This window comes from Pseudochaenichthys georgianus, chromosome 19, assembly GCF_902827115.2.
Source record: "Pseudochaenichthys georgianus chromosome 19, fPseGeo1.2, whole genome shotgun sequence".
NCBI classification, from domain to species: Eukaryota; Metazoa; Chordata; class Actinopteri; order Perciformes; family Channichthyidae; genus Pseudochaenichthys; species Pseudochaenichthys georgianus.
This window is the reverse complement of record NC_047521.1, coordinates 6514584-6534663: the sequence shown is the minus strand read 5'-3', so window position 1 is coordinate 6534663 and position 20080 is coordinate 6514584. Positions and strand designations below refer to the sequence as shown.

The window sequence follows — 20080 nt, the reverse complement described above, 5'->3', positions numbered from 1 at the left end:
GCAGTATACAGGCATGCCGCTTAGAACATGTAAGTTTGATTAAATGACAACAAGAAGCACATTTAATTAGTAGAAAATAACCAATCAGTGAATGACAATCAAATCAAAAGACATGAAATAAATGCATGAAAACGGATGAGAAAAATAAGAATTGTGACCATTTTTACAAATCAGTGATCTCAGATGTACAACTGTTTTTAAATTACCTTAAAACGAGTTGGTATTTTTGTACCACCATTTTAAATGCGTGTCATGTTGTGCTTCTACGATCTACAAACGGTTGTTAAATTATTTTTCTCAATTCTTATTTTGGCCTATAACATGTCAATCTTCAGTCAGTCTTTTAAAACTACTCCAGCCTGACATACACATATGAATTATGAATTATACTTTGAGGATTTTAACCCTTTAAATGCCAGTTTGTTGAAAAAACTCCAGTTTTTTTATTGAAAAAAACTAGAATAATTTTCAAAAGATACATTTCAAGGAATATTTGATTATTGTTATTATTAGGTCCCTAAATGTGTCAATGATTGGCACCCTGCAACAAGTTGGTATTTTTGAACCACAATTTTAAATGAGTGTTATGTTGTGCTTTTACGATCTACAAACATCTAAAGGTTGTTAAATAATTTTTTCTCAATTCTTATTTTGGCCTATAACATGTCAATGGCAATCAGAGCTACCCAAAGTCCAAGTTAACGGCTTCAAATGTCTTGTTTTGTTCACAAGTCATCACATTTATGAAGATGGAATCAGACAATTGAACTTGTATTTTTCTTTATTTAAGTGGACACATTATTTAATGGTTCACAATAATCTATCAGTTTAGTTGAATAATTGTGAATCCGTAAAAAGAATGAACAAAGCGTTCTTTTATCAGCCGAACAAGGGGAAATCACTTTGAACACATTACAGGCTACTGAAGTGCACATATGGCCGTTTTATCACAACCGCAAGACTCTGTACATGTTTGATCGTTTCCAGGGTGCATGCAGAGTTCCCTGGAAGTGAATCTGCCATAACAGATGTTTAACTCGTGAGCAGGTGGAGTCCAGTGGAGGTGATCCTGGACATCACACACAGGGCTGCAGATGGACAACAGATGAAGGACAGGAATGTGTAAGTTCGACGTGACCGTACAACTTTCAGCACCTCTGCAGATCATATTGCACTGCAGATACATTTTCTTTTATCTGGACATGTTCTGCATTGTCTCACTCGACTAGAGGCAAATTGATCACAAAGAGACATGAAATACCCTCAGAGTCTTATAAAGTGTTGATGAATGATGCTGAGAGTTCTGATCGGGAACAGACTGAAGGAACAGGTTTGAGGCAGACTTTGAAGTGAATCCTGAGATATGATGGGAGTGGAGACTGAAGAAGACCCTCCCCCTCTGCAGAGAATATACCCTCCATCCTCTTGTACTTCACTGGATTACTTCACTTTGGACTGCCACTGCAGGTAGGGTTTTCACATTGTTTTTACTTTTAGCTCTGGAGTTGTGGATGTCTAATGTGATTAAGCATTTCGTTTTTTGTAATACCCTTAAATGTGTGTGTGTGTGTTTAAGGATGAAGACTGCTGGAGTTCTGCTCATCTTATCGGTGGCTCTGTGTGCCGCTCAGATAAAGAAAATAAGTGGGAGACCGGAGTGGGATTTCAGAAATGAAGGTGGGGAATAAAGTACATTTACTATCACATATCGTTTTAGAGATTTCAGTTTTTTATCATTTTAATTTAACATAATTCCTTAATCTCTAAAAAAAAAAACACGTCTTAAACTTGACGCAAAGTGCTTTAAACACATATTAATGTTACTTTGTTTTAATAGTACTGCATTGACTATTTTAATTTGTGGCCGGTCCTAAATAGACATTTTTAAAGATATTTAAGGTAACGCTGTCCGGTTAGATTCAAAGATTTTATTGTCATGACATACTACGGTGTAGTTATGTCATGTATTAAAAACTGCGATCGCAAGTTCCTCAACAGTGCAATTACAAAACATACAAAAATAAATATAAAAATAACAATACAAATAGTGCAAGCTCAGGTGTTTGATTGTCTTATGGCCTGTGGGAAGAAACTGAGTCTGGTGGTTTTTGTAATTATGGGACTCTAATTCTGACGCAACCTAAGACATATTTCTAACAATGCTTTCTCCTAAAAATTCATTTTCTTTTTCATATTATTTTCTTTTTATATTGAAATGCATCCTATTTTATGGTATTTACCCGTGATGAATTGTTTCTAATTATTGCCTTTTATATAAAGCAGTTTGTATTGCATTCTATGCGGGAATGTTGACCACTATTTTATTTTCGTTAATATTATTATTTTAATGTTGTTGTTTTTTTAAATATAATACAAATGTCTTTTTAACGTCCCAACTGAAAAGCACACTTTCAACCCACTAAAGCCAGATGTCTTTTACCTGCAAATCACTGAATCTGATATCCAGAGTTACAGATGCAGATGATTCATTAGATTTTACACTAAGTATAACAATTTCTACTTCTATCTTAGGTTATGTTTTTTCACTTCTATGATACATTTTCTTTTAATGTTCCTTATTTCTTTTCTTTATGTGTTTTTCTTTCTATTGTTCTACTTTCAATAACTGGATACAGAGCTTTTACCCATACTGCATTGGGTAACTTTTTATAATTTGATTCAGGTGCTTTTTCCACTACGGAAGATTATTTGAATAATTACTTTTACAAGCAAACATATCCACGTTATTTAATGATCTTGATTTGGGTTGGTTTGTGTTTCTCTGTGGTTCTTTGTGTGTGCAGCGGAGAAAGTGAACACCAAAGCATGTTCCAACCTCACGCTGGTGTTAGACAACTGGAAATACGCCATCATGACGCAGGTCAAAGATCTGCTGCTGCATGACCACAGCACCGTGCTGCCCGACTATGGACGGTGAGGATCTGTTTTCATTCAACCAGGATGCATGGATGGGTTAATGAAGGGGCCCAAAGGGGACTGCTGGCCTTCACCTGCAAAATGTCCCTCAAAGTGACAACCAAGAACAGATGCAAAATGACCTTAAAGAGACATAAAATACCTACAAATGGACACAAGAACACCACATAATGACTCAAAGGATAACACAAGACAAGAAAGAAACACAAGAAAAACACATGACACACAATGATGACAAAAGACTCAAAAAAGACAGGAAATGTACTCAAAGACACAAATTCACTCATAAAACAATTGACCACAACAAATAGACACAAGGCAATTACAAATAGATGAAAATGACAAGATTGAGATGCAAAACGACTGAAAAGAGACATTAAATGAACACAAAAAGGCACAACAATCATCAAACGAGACACAGAATTACCAATATATATATATATATATATATATATATATATATATATATATATATACACAAAACCAGACTGTATGTTACAACTTGACACAGACAGACACAAAAAAACAATAAAAGGATGACAGAAAATTATGGGCATAGATATATACAGTCTACTGCAGGGGTACTCAAATACAAATCTTAAAGGTCCAAAATAAATGTTTCAATAAGACAAAGGTCCGTTTATTACGGTCATTCAAACTTTTAAACAATGGCAACAAGATTCTTAACAAGAGGTTGCAAAAACAAAAATAATCTGAATGCAGCAGTTTTCATTGTTATTGTGTCTGTGCTCGACCCCTCAGAGTCGCAGTGTAAGAGCTGCACTGTTATGAATAAAGGCAGCTGCACCTTCTTTCATTCAGCATTCCCATTAGTGCTTTGTAAATGTCTTGCCCCCTTGAGTATCCACTGAGGTTCGTCAGGCCCAACACATCTTCAACAAACTCCCCCTTTGCCTCGTCATAAAAACTCACAAACACCAGCAACTGAGCATTGTCAGTGGTGTCAGTGGACTCACCCACAGCTAAGGAAATGCACTGTGCATTTTTTATTCCATCACAAAGCTGATTAATCAAATCACTAGCAAGTATGTATGTTCTTCTGGTTGCTGTGGAATCTGAGAGGGAGATTTGCTTGATTTGAACTGTTATTTCCTCTTTGTGTTTGCCTTCACCATGGTCTCCATCACTTCAGTCATGCATTCTTTATACTTCAGTTATTATCCAGTGGAAGGTCCTTACCTACTAACCTAGTTAAATCAAAGTGGTTACTTTTTTTTGGCTGGGCAGTGTAGTTTTACACACCGTCTTATTTGACTTTCTCAGGACTTAAAACAGTTTTTTGGGGGCAGACCCCCTCAAAGAAAAATATATATTTACACACGTAAGGTCATCATCTTAATAGTTTTGTATGCTCATCCGTGAGCAGAGCATGAAGTTGACGTGTATTACAGCTGAATTACTATTTTGTTCAGCAAAACGCCTCACAAACGTATTAAGATCAAAGCTTTAGTGCGTTTTGATTCAATGCTGAGTGCAGCCAAACTGACAGTCTCTTCTCTGTCAGTGTAGACCGCAAATACCTCATTCCTTCAGTGCTTGGGTCCGAATGCTTCTCGTTTTGCGCCGTCCCGTTCAAATGAAATCGCCGCCAATCATATGTTCACGCTCAGGACCGGGGGAGGGGTTACATGATATCAAATTAATTAATATATATATATATTAGCTGTACACTTCACGAATGTAATAGTTTTTTATGGACACATTTACCATTCAATCTCGTCCAACTGATCTTGCAGCTCTCACTCCTCGGCTCTTGGTAGTTCAGGCATTTATCAAACCTGGCAACTCCGGGCTTCCTTGCAGCTGTCAATCAAAGTCCAGTGGCTCCGCCCCAAAGTGCCAGAAACTTTTCACGCGCGCGTAGACAGACTCCGCGAGCAAGTGAGGCTGACACTCCCGCGAGGGAGCAAGAGGGCTGTCTTTCTCACGAGCGAGCGCATAGCCGCTCGCGGGGGTTTAATCTGCGCGCGAAAGTCATTTTATGTGCGTGTAAAAGCACATTTTCCGCTCGTGAGTAGCTTGTTTTACGCGCTAGAATATTGACCCAAATCTGACTCCATACAATACGCTAAATATTTTCACAAATAAAAAAAAGATCTGTGAATATCTCTTTAACATTTACAACTTTCGATCAGGCATTTGTGAATCCATTTTGTATTTGTCGACCAAAAATGCGCTTGCGGATCTCAAATCTCTGCTCGTGGATCTCACATTTCTGCTTGTGGGTCGTCTTTTTACACACACGGAATTTTGAGACATATTTTCCGCCGGTCTCGGCTAAAATCTACTCGTGTCACTCGGTTATTTTCGGAAACCACGTGATGGCCTGCTGATGATGACATTTCCGCATGATTTCAAAGTAAGAGCATGATGGTTTGTTTAATGCTCTGTTTTTTTATTATAATGAACAGCGGAACGTTAGATGCATTCTTTATCACCATCATCATCATCATCATCATCATCATCATCATCATCATCATCATCATGTTATAGTGATACAGTTAGTTTGTGTTAGTTTATTGGATCATTATAGCATATATCGAGCACTTTCGTTGATGTTGAAGTACAGGCTATATGCCACTTTCGGATCTCGGGGGGAGCAGCTGGCAGCGAAGCAGCCCAGATAAAACTCTTTCTACATTGTTTGTTCAGTGGCAAGCCGTGACTTTACACCTAGGCCAGGGATGGGCAACTTTGATGGTGGTGGGGGCCACATAATTGATGTACTGGCCACCAGGGGGCCGCAGATTCACTTGGAACACACACAAATTCCATGTGTTGTATGTAATTATTAACAAATATACTAAGTCTGACATCTTCATTGACATTTTACAATCAAAGGGAACATCCCCAATAAATGGGAACATCCTCTAATAAGCTCACTAAACAAATATCAGTTCACAGAAATGTTATTTCATTTGTACAAGTGGCATGTTTGTATTGAACAGGTTATTAAACAGTGGAATAAAGCTATTTTAAACTATTGGAAAGCACGGAAATTGTGTGTATTGAGATTAACCCAGACATTAGTTGTCTAACTTGAACCTAAAACACTTGTAGCCAGTCTCTGCATTCTCCTTATTCCACAATAAGGGGAATGTCAACACGCCCGCACTTTGCTGTTCCTCAGCACCGCTCCCCCTCCCTCCCGCTGAAATTATGAATAAAAACCGTAGTAATCATAGATAACACGGCAGGGGCCGTGACAGTTTGTTTTCATCTGATTTCAAATAAACAAAGTCTTTTTAAGAATATTAAACTTTTTCCGCCAAATTCAGATGATAAATACAACTTTTAAGCTTGTAAAGGCATAATTATAAGAGGCAATTTAACGTCACAGCAGGCATAACAACAGCCGGTGTTTCTTGTGAGGGTTTCCCCGGGAAACAAACACAATACACACAAATGCATCACAGATTATTTTGTGGTATTTGAAATCATGTACGCAGCTCGCGACGTAACTAGGAGTCTAGTGGACGGTATCAGTACTACAAGTAAAACAAATGAAACAAAAATATTTTTTTTTTTAATAGTTTTTTTTTTAATTAATTACGTTGTTTATAAATTAATATGAGGGCCGCAAAAAGAGGAGGTGGGGGCCGCATGCGGCCCGCGGGCCGCCATTTGCCCATCCCTGACCTAGGCCCTCTGACTTTAGGATTTATTTATTTGGAAATGTTATTTTAAATACAATCTGTGGCGAAGGTGGCTTCGTCACTATGGACTGACGGCTTCAGGCCGGGTGGTATGGCACTTTGTTAGCGTGTTTGCACAGTAGGCCTATATGTTGTCTGTGGCTGATGATTGTGTGCACCTGGTGTCCTGTGGTGTCTCCTCCCCCCTCACCTGTGTCTTGTTGTGATGATTGGAGTGTGGGTATTTAGGCTCTGTTGCCCTGTCTGTTGAGAGGGCTGGGGGTGTGTGTGTGTGTGTGAGATCCTTGTGGCTGCAGGATGGGTGAAAGGAGAACCGCAGATTGAGGCGGTGAACTTTGTGCCCATGTTTTGAATAAATGCCCACGCCGGGTTATATTTTTGGACGTTCTGCCTCTGCCTCCTTGCTTGGTCGGGCCGCTCAATTGTCAGCTTCACAAGTGGTGTCAGAAGTGGGATTTGACCAAGTGAGGAGGTGAAAATTGCGAGAGGGAAGAGGAGGGACCAAGGAGAGGAACCGCGGCTGGGGGTGGCTGTGCCTGGAACGGACCAGGGGGCCACGGCTGTTGGGGCAGCAGGAGACGAGAGACGAGCAGCAGGAGACGAGAGACCAGCAGGAGGAGCAGCGTTTGCGGGTCGAGGAGGCGGACCCGGACCCACGAGACTGTAGAGACACTGTGCTTCCGGGGGAGAGGGGGAAGGAAATGTGGCGAAGGTGGCTTCGTCACTATGGACTGACGGCTTCAGGCCGGGTGGTATGGCACTTTGTTAGCGTGATTGCACAGTATAGGTTGTCTGTGGCTGATGATTGTGTGCACCTGGTGTCCTGTGGTGTCTCCTCCCCCCTCACCTGTGACTTGTTGTGATGATTGGAGGGTGGGTATTTAGGCTCTGTTGCCCTGTGTGTGTGTGTGTGTGTGTGTGTGTGTGTGTGTGTGTGTGTGTGTGTGTGTGTGTGTGTGTGTGTGTGTGTGTGTGTGTGTGTGTGTGTGTGTGTGTGTGTGTGTGTGTGTGTGTGTGTGTGTGTGTGTGTGTGTGTGTGTGTGTGTGTGTGTGTGTGTGTGTGTGTGTGTGTGTGTGTGTGTGTGTGTGTGTGTGTGTGTGTGTGTGTGTGAGATCCTTGTGGCTGCAGGATGGGTGAAAGGAGAACCGCAGATTGAGGCGGTGAACTTTGTGCCCATGTTTTGAATAAATGCCCACGCCGGGTTATATTTTTGGACGTTCTGCCTCTGCCTCCTTGCTTGGTCGGGCCGCTCAATTGTCAGCTTCACACAATTAAATCAAGTTATTTTTGGTAAAACTAATGAAAAATATAACTAAAAAAAATATTTTAAAAAATATAATTTTTTTTTAATGTTTTTAAATATTATTTTGTAGAATATCTTAGGGCGTCACAGAGGGCCTAGAGTGCACTGACGGCTCGCCACTGTGTTTGTTGTGTATTCAGTCAAGCTGGTCAAAGTTACAAAGCACTTCACATAGCCTATTATTAATCGGCCTAATTTTACTTTACCAGTGCAGTAATAAAGTAATCTGTAGAAAAGCACCGTATTTAGGTTAGCCTTCATAGTAAGGCTACATTAAATGTTATAATATTCATCGTGTACTTTCTACTGTATATGCATATATTCCTGTCTATTGCTTTCATTTGTATTTAATGTTGTTGTGTTTATACTTGTTTCCACACATTTCACAATTTGGGATGAATGAAGTATCTATCTATATAATGATATCCATCTATCTATCTATCTATCTGTCTGTCTGTCTGTCTGTCTGTCTGTCTGTCTGTCTCTCTGTCTGTCTGTCCGTCCATCCATCCATCCATCCACCTGTCTGTTTGTCTGTCTGCCTATATACCTACCTATACCTACCTATACCTGCCTGCCCTACCTACTAGTTGTTTTGTTTGGAAAGGTTTTGTCATTGTATTGCTCTTTACCGGCACCTGCAGAGTACAGGACTTTACATTGTACTTACAATTTTACATTGTAACTTTGACCCGCTTGACTGAATACACAACAAACAATGAAGAAAGAGTTGTATCTGGGCTGCTTCGCTGCCAGCTGCTCCCCCCGGGATCCGAAAGTGGGATATAGCCTGTACTTCAACATCAACGAAAGTGCTCGATATATGCTGTATTGAACAATAAACTAACTATCACTATAACATGATGATGATGATGATGATGATGATGGTGATAAAGAATGCATCTAACGTTCCGCTGTTCATTATAATAAAAAAACAGAGCATTAAACAAACCATCATGCTCTTACTTTGAAATCATGTGGAAATGTCATCATCAGCAGGCCATCACGTGGTTTACGAAAATAACCGAGTGACACGAGTAGATTTTAGAAGAGACCGGCGGAAAATATGTCTCAAAATTCCGTGTGTGTAAAAAGACGATCCACAAGCAGAAATGTGAGATCCACGAGCAGAGATTTGAGATCCGCAAGCACATTTTTGGTCGACAAATACAAAATGGATTCACAAATGCCTGAATCGAAAGTTGTAAATGTTAAAGAGATATTCACAGATCTTTTTTTTATTTGTGAAAATATTTAGCGTATTTGCAGATCCGTTTTACACTTGCACATTTATTTGTGAGTTTGCAAATCTTTTAAATGCATTTGTGGATGGTGTTTTACATTTACAAATCACATATGTTCACACAAATAATTATGAGACATATCTATGCCCATAGAAAATCCACTACAAAATATTGTGTCTTGCTGCAATGTTGGAAAGATGGTGGGAACTCTTGCATGTCTGTGAAAGCGGCCATTTTGTTATAATAATGTGATTGTATTCTATTTATATGTTCCTCTCACGTCCTCATTGCGGGTGAAAATAGCTTTTATTGTAAGTAATAAAAGTGAATTCCCCTCCCTCAGAATCCAGCCACTGTCAGACGCTCTGGGAGATCTGTACGGGGAGTTCAACGCCCTGAAGGAGCGCCTCTCTGAGCTCACCGTCAAGTTCGAGGGAGTGGAGGGCTTTGTGGATGACGTGCGCCTAGGAAGGAAGCCTTCACAGCCCCGAGGTGAAGCCAGACCCCGGGGGTGGCAGCCAGGGGAGGGGGGGGCTGCAGGCTTCAATGCTGGGGGTCAAGGCAGGAGGAGGAGGGTGGTCGTTCGGAGAATCAAGAAACCTGCAGCTTGAGAGTTCGAATGAAGGATGATGACGCTTTGAGACCTATGAGACACAGCCTCATGCCTGGTGGGGAGCAATGTTATGTTTGATGCAGGATATTGCTCTTAGCCTCCAAACCAGTTAAATTAGCTCTTTCTGCTAAAGTGAGGGAATTTAGGAAACTGACGGATACATTTTTTATCTACAGGTGAGGTTATTTCCATCTCATTTTAGGCCTAACACTCGAATGTTTGGAAACTATTTTTCATTGCTGCAATTACATCACATGTTTAAATTGTAACACAGGAAATACATCCTAATTAGAAAAGTAATGCAGGATACAAAACCATAAAGAGATCAAGTGAAACTGATAGATTTACAGTATAACACGTTTTTATTTTCGTGTTGAACTTTGTAGTATTTTTTTGGGGGGGGAATGGAGCGCAAACCAATATGACTTTTTAATTTATTTATTCCTATTGCTCATCTTTTCTCATTGGACTGTCTCTGATAAACTTCCTGCATAAAGAGGTGTTTTTGTATTTTGTATATTTGTTTACCACAAGGTGGCTCTGCAACATCTGAAGTATTTGTATCCTTGATAGATAGAGTGTGTCCTCTGACTTTAGTCCATACGCTTGTGTAAATATAAATATTGCACTTCTTGTTAACTGAATAAACCATTTGAAATTATACAGTTACTCTTCAGCCTTTTCACTACAGTGATATATTTACATATTTGACCTGTGGGTCATCATCGAGCAAATGTATCTGGTTATAGAAAACAACTTTTCTAAATGTATTTTCATCATGACAACAACCAGCGTTCCATTAACACAACAACCCTCCAGTTATCATGTTTAATATACTCATTATTGTAATGCTTGCTCTTCATCTTACTAGTAGCCTGGTTTCCAGCAAAATAACTTGTTTTGGACATGCTTTGTATTTTGTCTGTTTCTATTGAATAAACATTTTTGAAGTCGATTTTTAAATAGTCCTAGACACATTTCACTAAACCTTACATTGAAGAAAAAGTCTGGACTAATGCATATAAATTGTATTAAAAAAAAGGTATCCATAACAACGGATTTACTTCTTTTTTTTGTTACAAAGACGATCATAAATTAGCAAGTATTAAAAGTACACATTTTGCAGAAAATTACCCATTTATAAATCGTTGGGCAGTTATTACTGTTGCATTCATCTGTGAAATAGTGTATGTTGGTAGGTGTAAGAATGTGGCATGATAGTGGTGGATTTACACAATCTATTTATGTGCAATCTGGTGACAGGAAATTGCAGAAAATAATTGGGGAATAATTGAGGAAAACGGACAATTGTTTATAAACACAACAGCTTCCAAGTAGTAGTACAAACTTGCTGTATTGTTGGGCCAACAATAGACATTAAATACAAATAGAAATAAAAGCAAGTGCTGCAAAAGTAAAACAATAACATAATTATAATATGAACAATATACCTACTATAAGCAATATATTGTATTGTTCAATGGACTTTCTAATGTAAATAGCTGCACATTTACCTCAAGTCTGTACTGTAATGCAATACTTAAGTAATGTATTTACATTCAACCTCTGGTATTATTATAGAATATATGCGTTTAGATAAGCACAAAAAACCTAAAGCATTGAAACCTGAAAAATCATAGGTTTCTAAACTGCCCATATGCTGAAGTGAAAGACAGTACCGAGTAAATGAACGCAGCATAAGTTTCTTGTTTGATGAGATTCAGAGAGAAATGAAACTGAAACCCAGGCTTCTGCATTAGGGACTGTCGAGAAATTGTTAGTAAATCACGAATGAGTATAGTGTCTTAATTGGCGATTTTTTAACCATAAGTGCTTTAAAAAATGATTCATATGTTGAAATAGGTTTTGCTAATTAGCACGTTAGCTTAGATAGAGTTTACGTCAAAGGGAAACCGCCAACTTTAAAGTAGTCGAGTAATTTTGCGACCCTCCCTTGAAGTGAAAACTAGGGAGGTTGCAGCAGATATAAAAAACATTTCCTCAACATTTCTTCACAAGTTGTTTTCCGAGATATCATCTGACAGGCCGTACCAACCTCTTACTGAAAAGGTAAGTAAACATAGCATAAATATATGACATGTCATTAGCCTTATATAAACTGCTTCACTTGTGCAATATAGCTACATTTAGTGCAGTTTTTACAGGTAATCCAAATATGTACCCAACATAGGCAGAGGTGGAAGAAGTACTCAGTTTCAGGTTAAGGTCCTGTATTCCAAATTGTACCTAAGTAAAAGTAAAAAAACATTGCATTATACTTTAAGTATAATGCAATGCTATTTAACATAGCATTATACTTTAAGTATCAAACGTACTCCTGCAGAATGGCGCAGTAATGAATTACACTACTGGGTAGCTTAACCTATCATAATATTTAATAATGTATTAGTTGAATTAGGCTACATGTTGTATTAAGAATATAGATCTGCAAAGTAGCTAGTAACTAAAACATGTTGTTAGTAAAAATAATGAAGTAGCTTGTGTGTACTTTTAAATGATTTAATAACCTTTTTTGTATCTTAATGAATCGTCAACGACCTAATTAGCTCAGAGAAATACAAATCAGTCAGTCAGCTGACATTTATGTTTTTATTGATTTATAATGTATTCATTGTATTGATAACATACTTGGTATTTATAACCCTTGTGGTGTTATATAACAGACTAGGTGACATATTTGTTTATTTTAGTTGTATAAATGATTAATTCTAACGAAGAGGTGCATTTGGAATCTATAGTGTCAGCATTTCTCTTCTTGCCACTTCCTAACTGACAGTTATCTAACTCAGTGCTTCTCAAAGTGTGGTCCGCGGACCACTGGTGGTCCGTGAACGCCCCCTAGTGGTCCGTGAGTATATTGGTAGAATTTCACATTTGAAATAAATAAATAAATTTGAGTTTTCCGCACTCTCGCGGGAATATCTCCGCAATGGAGCGAGCTTAAGTTTAAGTTTTGATTGCATGATATAGCCCAGATAAACACCTTCATCACACATATTGCCACTTGTTTGTACCATTTTCAGGCGATTTTTAAAAAACGATGTGTCTTTGGATATTTGTGGAGTTAGGTGGTCCGCGAGTGTTTTTTTATTGGTTAAGTGGTCCTTGGAATGAAAAAGTTTGAGAAGCACTGATCTAACTGACTCAACTTGAATAGTAAGTGTCCCAGAGAGACATGGAGGATGTAACTGAGATGTTTATATTCATAGACAGACATCAGGGGAACAGGGACTCCCTTCAGAAAGTCCCTACAGATGGAGGGGGGAGCAGGAAATGTCCCCAGCACCTCTGGATCCCAGCGAGGGGAGGATGGTGCAACCAAAAAACGCAAGAAAAGAAATAAGGTATGCCATTTTCACATTTTTCACACAAAGAGAGGTATGCAGCTCTTAGCTATTACCTACCACCAATCTAAAAGCACAACATTCAATTGACCACAGTAACACAAACTACATTTCCCTGTTATTTTTTTAGGGTGATAACATCTTAAAAAGAGGAAAGACATTTGAAGCTTTATATATAAACCTCAATAAAAGCTTGGAATGTAAAAATAAATAAATACCATAATCCCTAGTAACCAAGTATTTGACCATGCATAATGGTACAGGCCCCATGTACCCTCACAGGTGTTCAGCATCTATGTATTCAATTAGAAAGATGTAAATTGCCCAAAAACAAAACAGGATAGTCCTAAAACAATATGTTACCTCACATGAATGAAATAAGGTAGAAATGCAGTCATAGGAAGAAATCCCACACATTATTTGAGTGACCGTTTGATAAAATAAAAGCAAATCTTTATGTTGATGTGTATTCCAGGAGCAAAAACCAGGATATCACAACAAGAAGGTCAAAGACAAAGAGAGGAGGAAAAAGAGGAAACACAAAACACAAAAGAGCACCTCAAGTGTAAAGAAAGATGCAGATTCTGAAAGTGAAGACACAGATAAAGGTGAGATAGAGGTTGTAGGAACAAGCAGCCAAACTGAGGACACTCGGCCCGTAGAAACGCAACATGTGGATCCACAAGCGGAAGACAAAGTTCAGACTGTGGAAGAACAAAGCCATGGAGATGCTAAGATGGTACACGTTCACACTCAAACTCCCAAGGTTTGTCACAGCGACCAGGAAACACAGACCGACTTCTCTGAGACAAAACAAGACGATGAGAAGACTCGACCTGAGACGCAGACGAAGAAGCCAAAAGATACAACTAAATACACACAAACTCCTGTTGTTTGTCACAGCGACCAGGAAACACAGACCCACTTCTCTGAGGCCAAAACAAAAGACGATGAGAAGACTCGACCTGAGACGCAGACGAAGAAACAAGACACGCCAGAAGCCAAAACGCAAAGCACTGCTCAGAATCAGTTAAAGCAACATGCAAACAAAGGCAATGACAAAGCAACATCAGAGTCAACCGAGAAGCAAAACCCTGAGAAGGAGTCAAAGTCTGAAGAGGAGAATCCCTCTGCAGGTGCCAAACCCAAGTCATGGGCCAACGTAGTGTCTGGAGAGAGCGGGAGTCAGAACCAGTCCAATGTGGAAGCCTCCAAAGCAGCGGATAAAAACACAAAAACACCCCAAAGCACACGGTAAGACAGGCACAAGCAGCAACATGTGATACTGTGGTGGTTGGTGGGATAGTGAACGTGTATTCTCCCCTCTCCACAGGGGTCCAAGCCCCGTGAGACCTCCACCCACTGCTCCCATGTTCACCGTTCACATCTACGCAGTGCTGGACAAAAAGTTTAAATTCAACCAAGACCATGACACGCTTATGATGTGTTATGGTGAAGGGCAAACACCCCTTAAGATGACGCATTTTGTGTGAGTATTAACTTTTTAATCTGCAAATCATCCATGTAATTTAAGTTCTAACTCAAATTTCATTTGAGGGTATTAACATTTACACCAACAGTTTAGGACATGTTGCCCCATTTTATACATTGTCTCGCACTAGAAGATAATGTATATATGTATGTATATAGTTAATATGATTTAAAGCATTAATGAAATGTAACATCTATGCAAGAACTGTACTTGTGTACTGTACTTGAGTCTTGCTTAAGTATATTCACGTGTTTCTACTTTCTACTTCACTACACAAAATACTGTACTGTTTACTTTACTGCAGTTATTTCACTGCCATAGTTACAAGTAGGTCTGTATCAAATAGATACATCTTCAATCTTTTTTTATTACACGAACATTCAAATAAAATACAAAGAGTAAGCCCATAATATATGCACTGTAGCAGCCAAAGATCAGGCTACACTGGTATAATTAGTCAAATATCAAAAGGCTTTAAAAAAGATAGATGAACATGTTTTCTTTCTTTTATCCCTATTTGTTGGCGTTAAGCTTTTCAAAATCGTTATTTGACTGTGGTCAAAAAACAGTTTTCTCTCTCCACCACAATACAAACATTTCCTTGCATTTTTTAAGGTTGTTGACTTCATAAAATATGAGGACAGGAATTTGAAGCCAATTAAGATTTAATTACAAAACTTATTTTGTATTTCTGTAGCGCTTTGTATTCAAAAAAACATATTTCTGGTCCTGTATGGCAGTCATTGTTCAGCTGCTGTAGACAGGGATGCATTTAGCCTCTGTAGAGTCAGCGTTAATCAAAGTGTCCACCATGAGTTGCTTCTACATGGCCACATTATTAACATGACTTGAGAACATTTGCCTTGATTATAAGAGCATTATCTAATCCACACACCATTGCTCTGAGCATCATTGTTCAGATATTCTTCAGTATAGATGTCACCACAGATGTTTCAATATGTCCTGTGTAGTGGTGGACAACACAAGGAAGGATATCTGGTGGAAGCAAGTCTTTCCGTTGAAGAGCGGGAATTGGAGAGAGGCGAGTTCTGGACATATTGGTATGGTGTGAGGCAACGATCCAAAGACATAAAGACAGGAATCACTATAAGAAACGTTCTAATCCCATTGGACCCAAACATTAAAGGTAAGGCAAGAATGTACCTTTAGCAGGCTAACATATCTTTACAGTACGTTTTTGTCTTTCACAAAAAACGGCTTGTGTTTTATCTAGAGCTGCACCTTTACGAAGGCTTCATTTATCGTCATGAGGGGCAGAGTCTGTGGCAGTCAGGGCTTCAGATGGTGGGTTGGCAGAGATCAAATAGTGTCGCGGTATCAGAAGCCTGGCAGGCCTCAGCGGGGACTCTGCTGAACAGAATCTTCCAGAAGTGGACCCTGTCAGACAAACAGAGCACTCAGAGGTTATGTGACAGCTTGTTGCATTTTATGGGGAGTCTCGATTCTGTACATGGAAGAATGAGATTCCTAGACAACTCTCAACCCCCGATGATCAAGGTTGGTGCAACAAGAAGAGTATTGTTCAAAGTATTCATTATATGTTTGTGCACCTTTAACCACATTTAATGTATTCTCAGACATGTGAGCTGATTGCGGAGACATTGGTTCAGATTTTAAAAGGAGAGCCGAAGGAGAAAGTCCCCGGCAGCTGGAGGAGCAGCAGTCCTCTCATTCAGGGCCTGTCTGTGTTCGTGGTTTCCCAACAGTGTCAAATCAGCCTCGGAGAGAACGGCTTGGCTGAGCTGTGTGTCCTCGTGTCTTCAGAGGCTGCAATGGACAAGGACAACCTGGAGGGGTTGCTTGGTCATTTCCCACATCTACCATTGTAAGTCTAGCAAAATTGACAATTTTGACAAAAGTAGAGGTCCACTTACATGGTTTCTTTCCACTATCTTCCATAGCTTCCATGACTCATTACACTCTCTGAAATATGTAGCCTACTGACTAGGGATGCCAGCGATTATTCGATTATTCGAATATTCGTTACAGTCTCCATAATCGAATATTATTTTTAAAAATCGATTTTATTTATATATATATTTTTTTATTATTTATGTTTATTTTTTTTTTCTGGCTTAGTTTCAACCAAAATATATATATATATATATATGCTAATAATAGTAATAGTATTAATAATTGTAAATGGTCATTGGTCACACCACCAGTTTCTTTTACTGTAAACTTGGAGGAAGCCAGGGCTGCCGAATAATCGATTTTGATCATGGTCAGTTTCTGGCAACCCTACTACTGACACACATTCTTTATTTAAAATCGGTTCCCTTTTTCAAATTGATTCTGTATTCAGAACATAGAACTCCTAATATCAGGATCTACTCTGCTCCGCTCTGCGCTCTTACATTTAGTGTGACCAATAATGGCATGAAAGCATAGTGAAGAATATTTAAGATAATGGACATTTAAAAAAGTGATTTCAAAAAATGTAAACAATTAGGCAAACAAAAGCAACAAGGTAACATTTATTTATTTATGCTAAACTTTCACAGATAAAAACAATTTACCAAAAACCTTTTTAGTATTTCTCAATTCCCAAACAATTAGGAATGTTATAATTTGTTGGGGCAAAATAACACTATTAAAAGAGGCCCTATTATGCTTTTTAGGTTTTGGTCCTTTCCTGTAGTGTGTATTGGTTTTAGTGCATGTGTATGGCTGAAATCCCTCGAGAGGAAGTTTCTCTCTTCAGAAACTAAATTGTTACATGAATGGATTTGGCCTCATCCCTAATGCTCCCACTTCTCTGTCCTCCCTTCAGTATGCTGTTGGCTCTGATGAACCGCTGTGCTCAGTCCATGGTGTCAGAGCTCGTCCTGCTCCTTCCTCTGCTCTTCAGGCTCAGACAGCCGGGAGCGGACGCAACCAAAGTGGGTCCGTCTGTGGAGGAGGAGAACTGGTCAGGACTTGAAAGAGTCTATTACAGACAGTTCAGGGAGAACATACAAACCCAACCTGACAAAAGGAAGTGAGTGTGTCTCAAAGCATCCTTACTTTCCTAAAACAGATGGTGCTATTTTATTTAAAAAAACACTTAACTTGTTCACAGGAAAATGCTGGGTTTTATCCAGACACACTTAAAAAAGGCTGAGGAGATGCCTCTGCTTCGGGTGAGCTGGTTATCTCTGGTCGCATTTGAAGATCTTCCGGAACTTTCAGACATGACGGGAATACCTGCAGAACACCTGATCCAGAGTCTGCTGTACAGACTGCGAAGATGTGTAGAGTCAAGGGATAACAACAGAGCAGAGGAGCACGTAAAGGTGGACAAATCTCATACATTTAAATATGTAACACTCCAAATACTGTTGTTTAACAGCAAAATAATGCTTTGTAATATTTAATTTTCTGCATGCAGCACACTCAGAAAATCCTGACCCATTTACTGCTGAAGGTAGACAAAGAGAAGGACAGGTAAGGGCTGAAATATTTCCCGTGATGCATTCTAGCGTTGTGTTGCTCCCTGTAACGTGTGTTTTGTGTCTGTAGAATGATTGCATCTGGTAATATAAAACTGGTCTTCAAGAGCAGCATCAGTGTGTTGAAAAACACATGTGAAATAACGCGACTCGTCCAGTCGTACCACGCTGCAGTCCTCTCCTACCAGCTGGTGTTGAAATTGGCAGACATGGTGGATGCCAAACTGAAGAAAGAGGTAATCATTTTTTAAAAACGCATTATGACTGCCTTATTTTGGAGTAGTAAATGGTAATGGTAAATGAACTGTACTTATATAGAACTTTACAAGTCTTTACAACCCTTCAAAGCACTTTACTGTACATACTACATGTCATCATTCACCCGTTCACAACTCATTCATACAGAGCAGTGCCACTTGCTCTGGTAAGCTAACATTCACATACATTCGTACATTCGTTGGCCATGCCATCGACATGTTGACTGCATTGGCTGAGATCAAACCAATAACCTTCTGGTTGAAAGACGACCACACTCCCTGGCAACCACAGTCGCCCTAGTAGTCACTTTAATTCATGGTTTCTTTTGTGTCTTTCAGTCCTCAGAAGATGAGTTTGAGACCTTACATAAGAAACTCTTGGAGGATCTACAATCCGTGCAAAAGCGAGTCATTGAGTGGAGAGATGAATTGCTGCACAAACCCCTTTTGAAGCCTGAGTCTAAAACACTCAGCTATCCAAAGGAAATTGAGGTAAACATTAAAAAGAATATTGGGAAATATTTAAAGGCATTATTCAGTTAGGTTCTTTCTTGTATGCAGTTTGCAGCGAACAGATAAAGTGAAACAAAAATAAATGCTGAAAAGGTGAACACTGTTTTCTTAATGATCAGATGTGGGACTCGCTGCTGAAGGTGGAATGCTCTCTTGAAGAAGTGTCATCCAGTTGGAGGCTGAGCCTGAAAAAAGACCTGAAGAAGAGGATTTCTCAGGTGATAATTTATTGATCAGAGTAAAGACATTATTATAGGCATTATTAGACATAACCACGTGTAAGCGTGTGGGAAAAATATTTAGAGTATCTGTATGTGCACAGCTTATCTCTTATAATACTGTACCCTCAGCCTAATTTTGTGAGTGACCTTGTCTAGTTTGTATTCTGTTAGCAGCAGTTCCAGTAGCAGCATGTAAATGCTTTCCTCTTTACAGAACATTGACAGTGTTTTTTTGCAGGCCAGTGAAGAGGACAAAGTCTTCGTCTGCTGCCTTGAAATGTCAGCCATAAGAAAAAGTGACGAGGTGGTACAGACAAGTTTCAACGAGCTGTGTCAGTCTGCTATCAAGGATATCTGCCAGGTACAGTGCATATGAATGATCTGTTCAAGGTGCGTCCTTACAGGGACAGCTCTGTATTCATTAGATGCCTTTGGGTGTTAAGGTACGGTCAACACCTATGCATGCTAACCCATGTAATAGAGCTGTGCAAAAACCCAGAAAAGAGTTAGCATGTTACCACTTCCGACTGCTTGTCTCCCTTTTAAACGTCTTTTTGTTTAGTTACCTGAAATAAGGTCTGTGGTTAACACTAGCTTAAAAAAGAATTTTCACTTTTTTAAGATATCAAGATGCGAATACCCCACTCGTGAATGTCTGATCCTTATACGTGTCATTTAAAGCAGTGGTTGCTAACAAGAATCTAAATGTGACTAAATGTTGTCATGCCAAACATTAGCAGCCTTTAGCTTAGCGCTGGTGATACGAAGTCATGCTACCTTGATTTTGTTTTGTATACCCTACGTTAGCTTTTTACTTCTCGCAATTGCTTTTGCTTTTCTATCATCATAAAACGAGTGTCATGTGGAGATCATCATGCTGAAAAAAAAGTTAAAGTATCAAGAACATGTAGCCATGCTAACTTCCTGGTCGGCCTACACAAATACGTCATCAGCAGGGCCGCCTTAATGCACGGGCTGACCAAAATCACACGATAAATACATGTT

The 20080-nt window shown here is 39.2% G+C and overlaps 2 protein-coding genes across 2 annotated transcripts in view; both read left to right on the top strand.

The window, feature by feature from the left end:
• The first annotated feature begins 999 nt into the window (after positions 1 to 999).
• On the top strand, positions 1000 to 10752 carry LOC117465054 (uncharacterized). The gene is made up of 5 exons (XM_034107915.1): positions 1000 to 1122; positions 1230 to 1467; positions 1577 to 1677; positions 2805 to 2934; positions 9506 to 10752. Exons 2-5 carry the CDS (start codon positions 1364 to 1366, stop codon positions 9771 to 9773), a joined length of 603 nt encoding a protein of 200 aa, XP_033963806.1. The 5' UTR covers positions 1000 to 1122; positions 1230 to 1363; the 3' UTR covers positions 9774 to 10752.
• Positions 10753 to 11793: 1041 nt separating this feature from the next.
• rnf213b (ring finger protein 213b) overlaps positions 11794 to 20080 on the top strand; it is a 49094-nt gene continuing 40807 nt past the window's right edge. Inside the window, 14 exon segments of the mRNA XM_034106938.1 lie at positions 11794 to 11845; positions 13006 to 13140; positions 13616 to 14394; positions 14474 to 14629; positions 15604 to 15779; positions 15867 to 16150; positions 16231 to 16478; positions 17427 to 17633; positions 17715 to 17928; positions 18024 to 18079; positions 18155 to 18320; positions 18681 to 18833; positions 18974 to 19072; positions 19314 to 19436. Of these exon segments, the coding sequence (XP_033962829.1) occupies positions 13051 to 13140; positions 13616 to 14394; positions 14474 to 14629; positions 15604 to 15779; positions 15867 to 16150; positions 16231 to 16478; positions 17427 to 17633; positions 17715 to 17928; positions 18024 to 18079; positions 18155 to 18320; positions 18681 to 18833; positions 18974 to 19072; positions 19314 to 19436 (2751 nt within the window). The 5' untranslated portion in view covers positions 11794 to 11845; positions 13006 to 13050.

What these genes read in the sequence shown, in the direction of transcription:
- LOC117465054 (XM_034107915.1), top strand. Translation starts at nt 1,364, where the DNA reads ATGATGGGAGTGGAGACTGAAGAAGACCCTCCCCCTCTGCAGAGAATA. An exon ending in GTGGGATTTCAGAAATGAAG is followed by an intron (nt 1,678 to 2,804) that starts GTGGGGAATAAA and finishes TTGTGTGTGCAG; the next exon opens with CGGAGAAAGTGAACACCAAA. An exon ending in GTGCTGCCCGACTATGGACG is followed by an intron (nt 2,935 to 9,505) that starts GTGAGGATCTGT and finishes CCCCTCCCTCAG; the next exon opens with AATCCAGCCACTGTCAGACG.